The sequence below is a fragment of the Phalacrocorax aristotelis genome, chromosome 3 (genome assembly GCF_949628215.1).
Source record: "Phalacrocorax aristotelis chromosome 3, bGulAri2.1, whole genome shotgun sequence".
Lineage (NCBI taxonomy): Eukaryota > Metazoa > Chordata > Aves > Suliformes > Phalacrocoracidae > Phalacrocorax > Phalacrocorax aristotelis.
The window spans coordinates 881,977-895,305 of record NC_134278.1 but is presented as its reverse complement, the minus strand read 5'-3'; the positions used below and the strand labels follow the sequence as shown (position 1 = coordinate 895,305).

The 13,329-nt window shown below is 49.6% G+C and overlaps 1 protein-coding gene across 3 annotated transcripts in view; it reads left to right on the top strand.

The window, feature by feature from the left end:
- Nucleotides 1-13,329, top strand: part of ASXL2 (ASXL transcriptional regulator 2) — a 121,179-nt gene that overhangs the window by 49,111 nt on the left and 58,739 nt on the right. For 2 of the 3 annotated variants that reach the window (XM_075086345.1, XM_075086346.1), the window contains 2 exons: nucleotides 208-316; nucleotides 7,166-7,325. In XM_075086345.1, coding sequence (XP_074942446.1) covers nucleotides 208-316; nucleotides 7,166-7,325 — 269 coding nt within the window. Of the gene's footprint in view, nucleotides 1-207; nucleotides 317-1,110; nucleotides 1,348-7,165; nucleotides 7,326-13,329 lie in introns of those variants that run through there. The other variant, XM_075086348.1, reaches the window with a different exon arrangement.

Here is a 13,329-nt window from a genome sequence, read left to right as displayed (position 1 = left end):
GAACTGGAGCGCGGGTGCATGGGCTGGTTTTGCTGTTGCTCATTACGGCAGCTTCAGCTTGTATTCTCCTTGGGAATAGAAGTTGGATCTGAAATCTTTCTGCCTCTGCACGCGTGACGGTCAGGCGAGGGGCCGTGATGGTCTCCCAGTAGAAGATGAACACGGACTGAACACATTTGAACATTAACCTTGTGTTTTTGTTTTCAGTGGGACTTCTCCTCTTGCATGCCTGAATGCTATGTTACATACAAACTCCCGAGGGGAAGAGGGCATTTTCTATAAGGTCCCGGGGCGCATGGGAGTGTACACGCTGAAGGTAAGTGGCTCGGCTGGGGAATCTTGTTTGAACGCTCAGGTGATTTTTAGCCATTTAAAAATAGGTTGGATTGGGATAATCCTGAAGAGGGAACCGGTCCTCAATAGCATGAACGTAGCGTAAACTTTCCCTCCAAATGCAGACCCTAAGCCTTCGTGCTAGCTAACCTGTGTGCTTAAAGTATGACTGAAGGTGCTGGCCTTTATTCACATTTCTATCGCAGAAATGAAAGAGCAATTAAAATTGTAATGAAATTTTAGCCCTAAAAGGTTAACTTCATCTTCACTGATCTCAGCTTGTATCTAGAAGTGAAAAATTCCCTTATCCTCAGTCTGTGACTAGTAGGCGGAGAGCACTTCTAGGGAAGACGTGTAGATTCCTTGATTTATCTGATTGGCGTATTTAAAAACAATGTTTATTGGAAACCTTTTCCGCTGGTTAAACTGCTAGAATGAAGCCCGCTCACGCTGTTCTTCATTTTCTGTAAATTTGACTCTGAAGATTGTGCCGTAAGACAGGATTCCTCTCCCTGCACATAGACCTCTCCAGTGCAGGAGTCTGTGCTGGGACCGCTTTCCTCGTCTCACTCCACGCTCGATAGAGGGAAATAACTGCTAAGGTGACACTCGTTTCATCCTAAAATAGTCCAGGTATATGAGGAACTGCTTTAAAAGGGCCGGTTAGTTTACCAAGGGAATCAACTAAGAATTGCCCAGAAAAAGATGTCCTCACGGTCAAAAATCTAGCTGAACCGAATCCCATTCTCGCTGTCTCCTCCCGTCACACTGGGAAAGCACGTTGTTTCCTGAGTCCTTGCATGGAACGTGACGAGGGAGGACGTCGCTCTGGGAGCAGGGCATCGGCGCCGCCGCCCCGTCAGAGCGAGACGGCGTCGGAGCTTCCAAAAATGCCGCTGCAGGACATCCGGTAAACTTCTTCGAACGTCGTCGTACCGAGCACAGGCTGACCTGATTTCAGCGCATCTAAGTGGAAGTACATAAACCACCGTTCTGATAACGTGTGCGTTTAAGGTAGGGGCTGTCGGAGATCTAACCAGCAACGAAGGCAAGGTAGTTGTCTTCTGCTGGTAAACCGGACTTGTTCTTGCACCTTTTGTGTCGCTACGGAGAAGTGTGAAGTTCTACATCTTAGGAATAAAGAATGCAGAGCCTAAGTCCAGGCTGGGAAAGCAGTGTTTTGTCAGAACATTGTGACTCAGGAAAAAGTTTAGATCTGGTACTAGACAAGTAATTGAGTCATTGTTGGTGAATTCTGTGTCATGGCATGGCAAAGCTGTGCTGAGGAGTTTCACAGAAGAACAATACAATTCAAGGGTAAAAAACCCAAAAAAGTCCTTTTGAAAGATTGTGGGCACGTTGTTAGTGGGGTAGATCCCAGGCAAACTCAATGCCTAGAGATTAAATCTACGCAAAGTCAAGTTTAAGGATGCATTTGAACAACAAAACAGACTGTCAGAGTTACTGTGGTCCTTCAGTTTGTTTTGCTCATGAGATCTGCGAGTTACGACTGAGCCTATTTCCTAATGTTAAGCTTCAGCAAAACTCCAGTATCATTTAACGCAGTGTAGGAGTAAGTTGATTAAAGGTAATGATTTGTATTAACTAGGAGGCTAGGCTAGCTGCTGAGTTATTCCAAAGGCATATCGTGTCCTGCACATCTAAAACCGTGGCAGTTTTGTTGTCAGCTTGCCTTCCCTGGGGCTGTGCAGTCTGGAGGCGGTATCTTCCACAGAGCAGCGAGAAACCGGGAATGCCGGGAAGGAGGGAGATGTTGAGCCCCACTGCACCGATCCCAGGCCCCCTTTGCCACGTTTAGTCCCAGCGCAGCATCAGGAGCAGCCTGGGAATTGCGAAGATGATGTGCCGAGAGAGAAATCCTCTGGAGGATCCGTGATTAACAAAACATGATGATGGCTTAGGTAGCAAGTAGAACTGGAAAGCTTTGAAGAACAGGGCTGACCATTCCCCCAGCCATGCGTTGTTACACCGCAGTGGGGAGGAGGAGAGCCAGGTGTCCGGTAAATCACACTGCCTAAAGAGAAAGCTTACAGGAAAAATATTTGGTGAGTGAAGCAAAGCCGCGCTCGCTCACTGAACTGGATTGTGCATCCTTGAACTTTGCAGTAAGGAGACTGGCAGGCCACAGGATCTTCCGTTGCTTTTTTTGTTAGGCTTGACGATAAAGATATGTAAAACAGACCAGAGAATCATAACCGAGCTGTACGTCAGCTCTGCGAAATAATGTTCAAAGGATTAGGTGTTTCTGGAGGTGTTTCCTTAACGCCGATGGCCAGGAGATGCTCCGGAGGAAAATTCCTAGTGGCAGCTAGCAATTCAGCTAAATTTCACATTAAATTTTATTAATGTGATTTTATTGTTCCTCTTTTTGGTCGCTTTGTTTCCAAGTACCTAATCATCTCCCTCCCCCAAACCATGTCTAATTAAAGCAGTCAGAAGTGATTTGCAACGCGCCGAGCGCCGCGTGTCTCGGCGACGAGTCTGTTCACGGTGGTGGACAGGTACGCCCCCGAAGCCGAGCGCACGGGGCGCGGTTTGCGCTTCTCAAGGAACGCGACTGCAAAGGTCAGTTTAAGGACTGGTGTGATCGGGAGCCGAGCTGATGCACAGGCTTCTCTTGCTAGGCGCCGTGTATTTTTGGCAGCAGGAAGCAGGGTGGATGTGGAGGGTGTACAGCTTCGGAAACGCTCATGCTTGACAGGAGCGATACAAACAGCACGCTGAATCCCAAACTGACTGTTTCACCAGCCTAGAGGTAATAGCCGAGCTTTGCACGGGGAGGGGGAAGCAAAGAATAACATTTAATCTCTATAAAAATGCTTAGCCGCTCCGGACTGGCCCTGCTGCTGAAGGGACGTGTAACACCCCAGGTCAGGCAGCGGTGCGCTGCTGGGGCAGCTCTGAATCTCAAGGCGAGCTGCTCTGGCCCTGGCGAGGATGTCTTGGTCGCTTCTCATGCAGCCTGAGCGGTCTGCTTGGTCCCAGGGGGAAAGTAACTTCCAGTACTCCTAAATACTACAGAATAAAACAAATTACTGTGGCCCTTAAATACTTGCAGCAGAAGTGCTGAACTTCTGGTAACTCCTGGTATTTGAGTTTCTTGTAACGTGTTTTTTTTCATGGTTTGCGAATGCTGCGCGTGTGGGATGAGCTTTGGGGGGATGGTTTTGTTTTGTTCCCCCACTTGGATCCTCCCCTATCCCCTCCCCCTCATCTTCCCTTTATAAGCTTTGCATCATCCCTCAGTTCCCCCCCCCAGTATCCCAAACCCTCATTTTCCTCTGTTTCCCCGTCATGGTACTCACAAAGTTCATGCTGGCCCTCTCTGGAGCTGCCTTGTGTGTCCTGGGGCCCATCAGTTAGTGACTGGAGCCTCTTAGAATCATCAAATCACTGAGGTTGGAAAAGACCTCCAGGATCACCAAGGCCAACCCCCAACCCAACACCCCCAGGCCTCCTGAACCATGGCCCCAAGTGCCACGGCTGCACGGTGTTTGAACCCCCCCAGGGACGGTGACTCCCCCACCTCTCTGGGCAGCCTGTGCCAGGGCCTGACCGCTCTGGCAGGGAAGGCATTTTCCCTCACACCCAACCTAAACCTCCCCTGACGCAGCTTGGGGCCGGTTCCTCTCATCCTGATGCTCTCGGTCTTCAGCACTGACTGTGGTACCCCCTGCTTATCCCGTTTGTGTGTCTCTATGTTTTTATTTATTGCTTCCCCACCTACTTTTCATTGGAAAGACCCATGGCTGGGTACTGTTAGTGAAGCTGATGCTCCCACCTTCCATGTACGCTTGTAGGACTTAGACTGAAGATTGATATGCTGACGCTGAGAAACTGGAGTCATTTTGGCAGGAGGTTGAGAGAGAAAAGATCAAAGAAGTAAAAAGTACAATAGAGAAGTCTAAACAAAACCTGTTCGCGAGGCACGCACACGTTGTGTATATTTGTCTTAGACGTTTTTCGCCTCTGGGTGCCCGTGTTTCTCTCTGGGATTCCTCTGCACCACTGCCACTGCGCTGGGAATGCTGGGGGCGTCTTTGCCCGTGGAGGGACGTGGAGCGGCTGCAGGTGCTCCCTCATCCCCGTCCCCCAGCCGCGCTTGCTCTCGCAGCAGCGCACGAGCTCCCCGTCCCATGGCACGGCAGCGTCCGTGCGGGCCGCGCTTGCGCTGGGGTTTGCCTTTATCCCAGCCACCACCAGCCGTGCCGTCGGTTCACTGACCTTCACGTAGACGTCTCACCCCAACCATGTGTGTATGCTGGTGATTTCCAGGTGTGTTTCTGCCTGCCATCTTCAGGTTTGTGGGTCCCAAATTCATTGCTGATGTTAAATACAAACTGGCATCCTTCCCTGTTGTAGTTCTGCCCTTGCGCGTTTGCCTTTGCATTTTTCCACGCTCTGTGGTGGATTTGCCGTTCACCAGCAGCCTGGAAGATTCCAGTCTGGAGGAATATCTTTCACTATTTGCTATTTGGAGAAGTCTGACTAGTTCAGCTTTTAACCACAGACGCTAAAACCAGTGCACGCCTTCTTACCAGGTGCATTTATAGGACTGATAGCTGAGAGACCAAGTTTTATTTGACTGTTGAGTACAGTTCGCTAAAAGGAGTAAGTTTACTTACTGAAAGAAGAACAAGTACAGTGTGGAGCAGATTCTGCAGTTGAGAGCTCGCTTCTGCTTCGAAAGCAGAACTTGCGATAGGGTGAGCTGCAGGTGCGTTCAGGTTGATGTTCATGGAGATCTTACACTGACGTCTGTGTGGAAGTTTCGAGAGAACGCAAGATCCACGGTGCGGACTGGACACGGCATCAGAAGATACTGTTGAAAACCTCTCGCTGGCAGGAAGAGGCCCTGGTGGAAGGAGAGCTGTTGGCTTTGTGAGCTAGCGGGGCTGTTGGCTGCGGAGGCAAGGCGGGGCTGGGATCGCAGGGGGGTGGTGGTGAGAAGGCACCTCTGGAGGTTTCTGGTCCAACCCGCTGCTTAATGCAGGACCGACTAGAGCAGGCAGCTCGGGACCATGTCCAGTCATGGTTTAGTCTTGAATTCCTACAAGAATGGAGACTCCCCGGCTTCTCTGGGAGCCTGTTCTGGCATTTCATTGTTCTTGCAGTAAAGGAAAAAAGTGTCTCCTTCTGTGGAAGTGGAGTTTGTGTTTCAGTTTGTGCCTGTTGCCTCTCGCCCTTTCTCTGGGTGCCACTGAGAAGGCTCTGGCTCCGTTGTCTTTGCCTTCTCCCACCAGAAACGCCAAGTCGGGAAAAGCCAAGAAGTCCAGGCTTTCCAGCTGCTCGCGTGTCCCCCCTCCCCTGGCAGGAGGTGAAGGCTCCCCATGCCGCGGCTTCCTCGTCTCACAGCAGAAGACTTCAAAAGAGACATCTTGAAAAAGCTGGAATAGATAAATGTGTAATTACTGCATCTCAGGTGACGAAATTATCTTTCCAGAGGTTAAGCTATAAGGGAGGGTGGCAGCATTAGCGGTACATGAGCTTCATCATTGTCAGCTTGGTGACACTTGGTATAAATAGAAAGGGGTTTTTTCCCCTGCTTTGGTGATACCTTCTCTTCCGCTGTGGCTTACAAGTAGCTTTTAACATGCAGTTAAAACTTTATTTCTGAAGTCCTGGATGAAAATACAACTGAATACCTGAACCTATTAGTTCACCTGGCTGATGGAAGGAACCTGGGATTAATTAAATCGATAACACTTGTGTCATCTGAAGTACTTTTCTGCCTTATGTGTGGAAATCGTCACAGAGCTAATTTCAGACAAAGGAGAAGAAATCTATTGTCTCCAGTTGAAGGGAGAGGTGTTTTGAGTCGCTCTTCCCGGTGGGGATTAGCGAAGGACTGTGCCGTCTGACGCACGCAGACCTGTTCGTTTGTCCAGCTCTTACGGCCGCTGTCCTGCTTGCCTTGTACAGGAAACCTCTACAGTTTCACTTAAGTTACTAATGAGGAATTCAGGTCCATGGCCTAATTTTGGGTATGTCCTGTGGCTCGGCCGAGGTGATGGGACAGAGGCGGAGGAGCGGGGTGAGGGTGGCCAGGCGGGCTGGTGCCTCCGGCTGCTGCCCTGCCCTTCTCGGCTCAGTGCCCCGTGAGGCGTCTGGAGCGGTTTGGGGTGGTTGGTCAGCGGTGCCATTACCGGCCTCATCAGCAGAAAACAGGTTGCTATCACTAATTAGCTCTAATCTGCAGTGTAGGTTAAAACCTGAACCCGGTGGGATAATCACTAGAGGGCACTCTGGCTTTAGGTGTGGACAGGGTGGGAACCGCTGCTACTTCTCTGCTGGCTGTTACCAGCACAAAAGCACGGAGGCGAAGGCACGTGAACCCACCGCCGCGGCCTTTGGCGTTTCACCGCACAGAAACACCTGCCGGGCCCGGTTTTGCAAGGACCTGTGCCCGCAGGCCCCCCTTGGAAAACAGCGTTACCTGGGGCCGTGGGGCGCTGAGCCCTCAGGGCGTTGCTCTTCTGTCATGAGGTTCAAAAATTGACGGGATTTCTCCTGAAGTTAGAGATTCGGGATGGAGAAGGAGTTGAGGAAGAGCATACCTGCGAAGGGATGGTGAGGGCGGTGTAAAAGACGTGCCAGCTGGGGCCATGTTCAGTATTTTATATGGACTGGCAGAAGGCAGCGAGCGTGTTTGAGGCCGGTGGCGTAGCAGTCCTGACGTTGCTCTGAAGCATTAAAAAAAAACCCTAAATCACTGCTTGCTGAATATAGAAAACCATTACTTTTAAGAATTTTGTTAATTGGGAGAGTTTATTGTGGAGTGAGTAACTGTGTCTGTTCCTTCTGTTCGCAGAAGGATGTTCCAGACGGGTTGAAGGAGCTCTCCGACGGCTCAGAGGAGAGCAGCGATGCCCAGTCCGACTCTCAGAGCTCCGAGAACAGCAGCAGCAGCAGCAGCAGCAGCGACAGGTGCAGTAACAAAGATGGGAAGAAAAGCAGATGGAAAAGGAAAGGTAATTTTCCTTTTCAGGAGTGCTGGTTTTAACATGGTCTGTGTGTGTGGAGGCCTTGGAGGTTTTTATCCGTCACATCCATTGCCTTATAAAGACAGGCTGTTACGGCAGCCAAAAATCTGCCTTTACCATTTGTGCTCGTGGACTGAACTGGTGACGCACGTGCTGGTTTACTGTTGCGGGAGCCGAAGGGGAGAAGGTGTCTGTGGTAAAGCGTCTATGTTTAAGGCCGTAACACAAGTCACAGCCCAGCGCGCTGTGTTTCACACCCAGGAACGGCCCATCTCTTGCCTCCAGGTTTTCTCTGCCATTCCCCAGCCTTCCCAAGGAGATCACACCTTTTACTTCTGGCCTTTTTTGATGCTTTTGGATATAACACCAACTAGGAATGAGCCCAGAACCTCTGAGGTTAAAGCCTGTTATGTGACCTGACGGGTCCCATAGGGCTTGGACTTGAGCCGCTGCGCTCTTTTCTTCTGTCCTGTCCTGGACTCCTTTCCCTCACAAACCAGGCGATATTTAGTTACTCAGTACTGTTGAATATTAAATAATTAACAACCTTAGCCAATTGAGTGAAGTGCTGGTTTTTGCTCCGCTGCTGTATCCGGGTGGTTGCTGAAGTTGGCTGGTTCAGCGACGTGCGGAGGATTTCTAGATTCTGGATTTGCAACAGAAGTAGCGCAAGAGCACCAAGCGGAGGAAATAGTGGATTTCCCTCTGTTTTGAATCCTGACGTCTTTGCCGCTCCGAGGAGGGAACGTATCTTGTCAGATACTGCCATATCGCACTGCCTTCTGGAGCAGCGGAAATCACGCGTTATAATATTTACACCCTGTATTAGTAATAAACCGAAGTGCCATCTTGCCCACCTCTAGTTTCAGCACCCGTTCATTTGACCAGCGTTGTCTGAATTTTTTCCTCCTTCAAGATTTTGCTCGGATCTCTGCTCATCTGCTTAGACGCTATGAGCTGAATTAGTTAAAAAAAGCCGCAATAAAATGCGAGGATGCGACGTACGTTGTTCTCTGAGTTGGGGAGAGTCTGTTCGCTCTGGTCTTGTTATTCTCTCTGTCAAAAGTAAGCATGCTTCCTAGCGTGGGGCTTTGTGGAGAGGCGCGAAGTCTCCCCTTCAGGCAGAGGAAGCAGGGTGCAGCTCCGGGTGCTCCTGGAGAGCTGTTGCGCAGCTGCTGATGCCGTAACTTTACCCTTCAATCCGATCCTTTCCTTTTTCCTTTCCTCCTCAGTCACGCACAGAATTTCTGGGCTGGAATTAAATATTATTTAAAACTTACTTCCAATGCAATAGGATACCTGTGCGGAAGCACGTGGGGGGGTTGTCTGAAGTGGTTAAAGACTTGCGATAACCGGTGGGGTCTGCCGAAACCCACCCGTGGCGGGGAAGGGAGTCGCTGCACGAGAACGTGCTCTTACCATACAGGTGCGTGAGGCTTGCGTGGACCAGACCTGGCCTGGAGCTTTCCCTGGAGTCACACCCCACATCACAAGAGTAGAAGTATTATGTAGAATTTTAAGCATTTAAAGCACTGTGAAAGAGCGAATTGTGAAAAACACTTAGAAGTAAAACCTAATTCATCCTTTGAAAGGGAAGCTGTAGAAAGTCTGGCCAAAATATTTTCATTTCTAACAAATGCTCTTCAAATATTTGGTCAGTAAGGGTTTGTTTGGGGTTTTTTTTTTTTTGCTACTTTGCCTAAACCTCCAAAGTTATGATATGATGTAAGAACCTGCAAAGGAAACACGTATCTTTCAGTGAGATCTTTATGTAGAAATACATGTATGCATTTGATATGGAAGGTTTTATATACTACGTTACCAAAGGGCTGAAAAGGCAGGAGGGCGAGTGTGGTTTAGGAACCCAAGGAAGGGAAATCTGACCCCGTAAGGGCTGCAGAAGGTACCCAAGACTCAAAAGCAGGCAGTGTGAAGATAGTGGTTTCAGTATAAATACAGAAAAAGGGATTTTGCTCCTCTTTTGTTGTCTGGCGCTGATGACTTTTCTTAGGAGTGGCATTTCAACCTTTAGCATAAAGGTCACGTTTTCGTAGGTTTTAACGCACTTAAAGTCATGACCTTCCAGTGATGAGTAAATTAGAAATGGTCGGTAAATGAGAGAAGTCATTCTGGTCAGGGGTGTTACTGACTGTTTTCCTCCTGTTCAAACGCCCTCCCTCGAGGATGGTGTTCCTCTGAGCAGCTCATAATTATTAACGAGCGTACCGCTCGGTGTCACACCGCGGCATCACCAGGCTGTGCGGGGAAACGGCTTTCTCCTTAAGCTTCCCTTTAAGAAACTTGTGAAAAACAGAGCTCTTGTTTGCTAAAGCAGGGATGGCGTTTCTGGGCGATGAATTTTTGGAGCTGCAGATGTATGGAGCTGCTTCTGGGCTAAGAGGGGTTCAGCAGAGCCTTCAGCTGCCCGGATTTCACCCGTACCAGTAGGGTATGACAGGATTGGCAGCTGAAGCATGTCCTTTCTGTATTTACAACTCAGATTAAATCCGGCGAGCTGGCCAGCAGTAGACCTTCCCCAGCCCGTGCGTGCCACCGGCTGCTGCCTGGGAAGCGCATCCCGTACGTCGGCGCTGCGGGGTCTGTAGTGAACACTAGCAGAGCTGCTCCACCTCGCCGGGCATTTTCATTGCCCCTGTGCTTCATTTCTTACAGTTACACGAGGGCAAGTAGCTGCGGTGGATCTTGGTGAGACAGGCAGATGCCAGGGTACGTGCAGTACCTTGTTGTTTTACCTGCCCAGGCACTAAACTTAGGAGGCCTGGGGGTGTTGCGTTGGCGGTTGGACTTGATGATCCTGGAGGTCTTTTCCAACCTTAATGATTCTGTGATTCTGTTCTATGATTCTGAACTCTCCTGTCCCCTGAGCTGTCACCTTTGCTGCTGCTGGCAGAGGTGAGCTGGTGGTGAGTTACGAGACAGGATTTTAGCAGCCTGGTTGTACACAAGCAAAGTCCTGTCATAGAATCATAGAATCATTAAGGTTGGAAAAGACCCTTAAGATCATCAAGTCCAACTGCTAACCTATCACTGCCAAGTCCACCACTAAACTGTATCCTCAAGCACCACGTCTACCCTTCTTTTAAATACCCCCACCTCTCTGGGCAGCCTGTGCCAGGGCCTGACCGCTCTGGCAGGGAAGGCATTTTCCCTCACACCCAGCCTAAACCTCCCCTGACGCAGCTTGGGGCCGGTTCCTCTTGTCCTGTCACTGGTGACTTGGGAGCAGAGACCGACCCCCCCCTCACTCCAGCCCCTCTCAGGCAGCTGCAGAGAGCGAGAAGGGCTCCCCTCAGCCCCCTCTTCTCCAGGCTAAACCCCCCAGCTCCCTCAGCCGCCCCCCAGCACACTTGTGCTCCAGACCCTGCCCCAGCCCCGCTGCCCTTCTCTGGACACGCTCCAGCCCCTCAAGGGCCTTCTTGTAGTGAGGGGCCAAAAAAAGAAGGGTAGATGTGGTGCTTGAGGATATGGTTTAGTGGTGGAAGGGTCTTTTCCAGCCTTAATGATTCCATGATTCTATGACAGGACTGCTCACCTCGCTACCTGCCGGAGTGCCAGGTTCCAGCTGTCAGGGTTCTCCCAGAGTGAAATGTACCTTTATAGTGGGGAGCGGGTCAAAAGCAGGGGTACACGTTACGCTGGAGCACCTCAAAGGATGGTTCTTGTGTGGTGGAAGTCAGAATGTATCTTCAACAAACAAAGCAAGGCGTTGTGCTCAGTGCTGCAGAGTCGGTGCCTGTGGGCAGGACGTTACCCTCACGTCGTCGGAGGTCGTCCGCCGCAGCGCGGCTCGGCATCCACCTTCGTCGGTCTTGGTTCACAAGAGGATCAAGAAATGGGTGGTTAAAATATACTTTCCCACGTCACACTGGGAAGGTAAAGCGATGTTTTTGGATGTATTTATGTCTCAAAGCTTAGTTGCCAAAGATGACAAACATGAATTTCATGCTTCAGAACAGAAATCAACCATGAGTTGCTTTGCGCTGACCATTCCCAAGCAAAATTAACACTTTTCTTCATGTACTAATGTACTGTAACTGCGTGTCCTGCTCCACGTTGCCTTCTCCAGACAAGATGCCATGTTTGCACGTCTAATGAGAGGCATATAATGACTTACTCCTCCTTGGCGTAATATCTCTTAGGAGTAGCGAGCTAAGCTGATCCAGAGGGAACAAATTCAGGATTTATTTGAATGCAGATTACTAGAGCTGAGATGAACCTTCTTTTCTTTGCAGTCAGCTTTCCTTGTGTTTCTAGTTAAAAGGAAGTGCCTTCTTTTAAATACTAAGAGGTAGAGGCCATCCCAAACAAGAAAAATACGATGGACAGTAGGAGATGTTTGTATCGTACCATATACCACGTTGCGTTTCAGCATTACGCTGATTTTTCTTTTCTATTCTCTTGGGGGCTCCCGAGACTACCTAGAAGATGACAATAAAATAAATACTCTGGTTGGAGCAGGATGTGCCTCACATCTTAGAGCAAACCTGACTTCATTACTAGCCGTGACACTTCTCTTATTTAAGCTGCGTGAATGGCTCTTAAGAGCTGCAGTTGTGACTGTGGTGAAAACGGGTGCTTTTCTAGAGAAAACAATATTGGGAGGCTTGTTGCAGAGCAATGCTGCCTTTGTGCACGTGCCAGCAGTGCTCAGCGCTCGGCCGCAGCAGCTCCCACAGCACTGGGGAGCCAGGTGGCATAGCAGGACCCGTGAGGAGCCCCGCAGGAGAGTCGGTGCAAGGCTTTGGGACGACAGCCAGGACTCACAGACGATCTCGGTTATCCTTATTTCACGTTCTGAATCTTTTTCAGTTATACTGTATATTTTTTGAGATTGATGGGTGGAAATGCCCATACGCTTCAAAGCACACATTCCATGAATACAGAGGGTGATGCCGCCATCTCTTTTAGTTTATCTTCTAACAGTTCTTGAGTTTTTTGCTTATTCCTTTCCACTATATTTTAAGTCTTCGCTTTTTTGACTGTTGATGAGCACCGAGTTGATGTTTTCATCTGTGGTGACTCTGAGATCCTTTTCATAGAATCATGGAATCATTGAGGTTGGAAAAGACCTCTAAGATCACCAAGTCCAACCCCCAACCCAACACCCCCAGGCCTCCTAAACCATGGCCCCAAGTGCCACGGCTGCACGGTGTTTGAACCCCCCCAGGGACGGTGACGCCCCACCTCTCTGGGCAGCCTGTGCCAGGGCCTGACCCCTCTGGCAGGGAAGGCATTTTCCCTCACATCCAACCTAACCCTCCCCTGACGCAGCTTGGGGCCATAGCAGGAATATTTCCTGAGCAGCAATAGCTGTTTCAGAGTTGCTCTTGCCCTTGGTCGTTATGTTGCCTTTTATCTTCACTGAGTTCTTTCTGCTGTTTGAGTGCCCCTCCATGTGGCATCCTGAGCTCCTGTTGCAGTTGTCTGCAGCCCGGTTTAATCTTTTGTTATGCAGAACAACTTGTTAGGCCTGCCTGCAAGCCGGGTCTCATCGGGGGTCGGGTATGTTGGATGGCATGGGGGGTACTCGCTTCCTTGGACACCCCACCAGCACCCCCTGCCATGGGGAAACCTCGCTGGTTCGGCCTCCTGTTAAATTTAGTTTGTTATTAACCTGCAGGATTTAAAGATCCGCGGGACTCAGAGTGGTCTCCTTTACTCTGTTCCTAAACCAGGCAAGATTATTTCTAACTCTTGAGTCATATTTGATACGTGACAACCACTTTCTCTGGGAATCTGTTATGGTTCATTTAAATTATGCCTTGGCCACTGGCACGTGTTTCTCCCTTTCGGGTGCTCCTTTTAATTTCTTTTTAACCTGTTGCTGTGTTTCAGTGTGGTTCTCCTTTTGATGACGTTGAGCATTGCTGTGACACCACGTATGACGTTCGTTTAGAAATTTCCTCGTAGATATGTTTTCTTTATTTAAAAAAAGCAAGAAACAAAACCCCCAAACCAAAACTACTTAGTC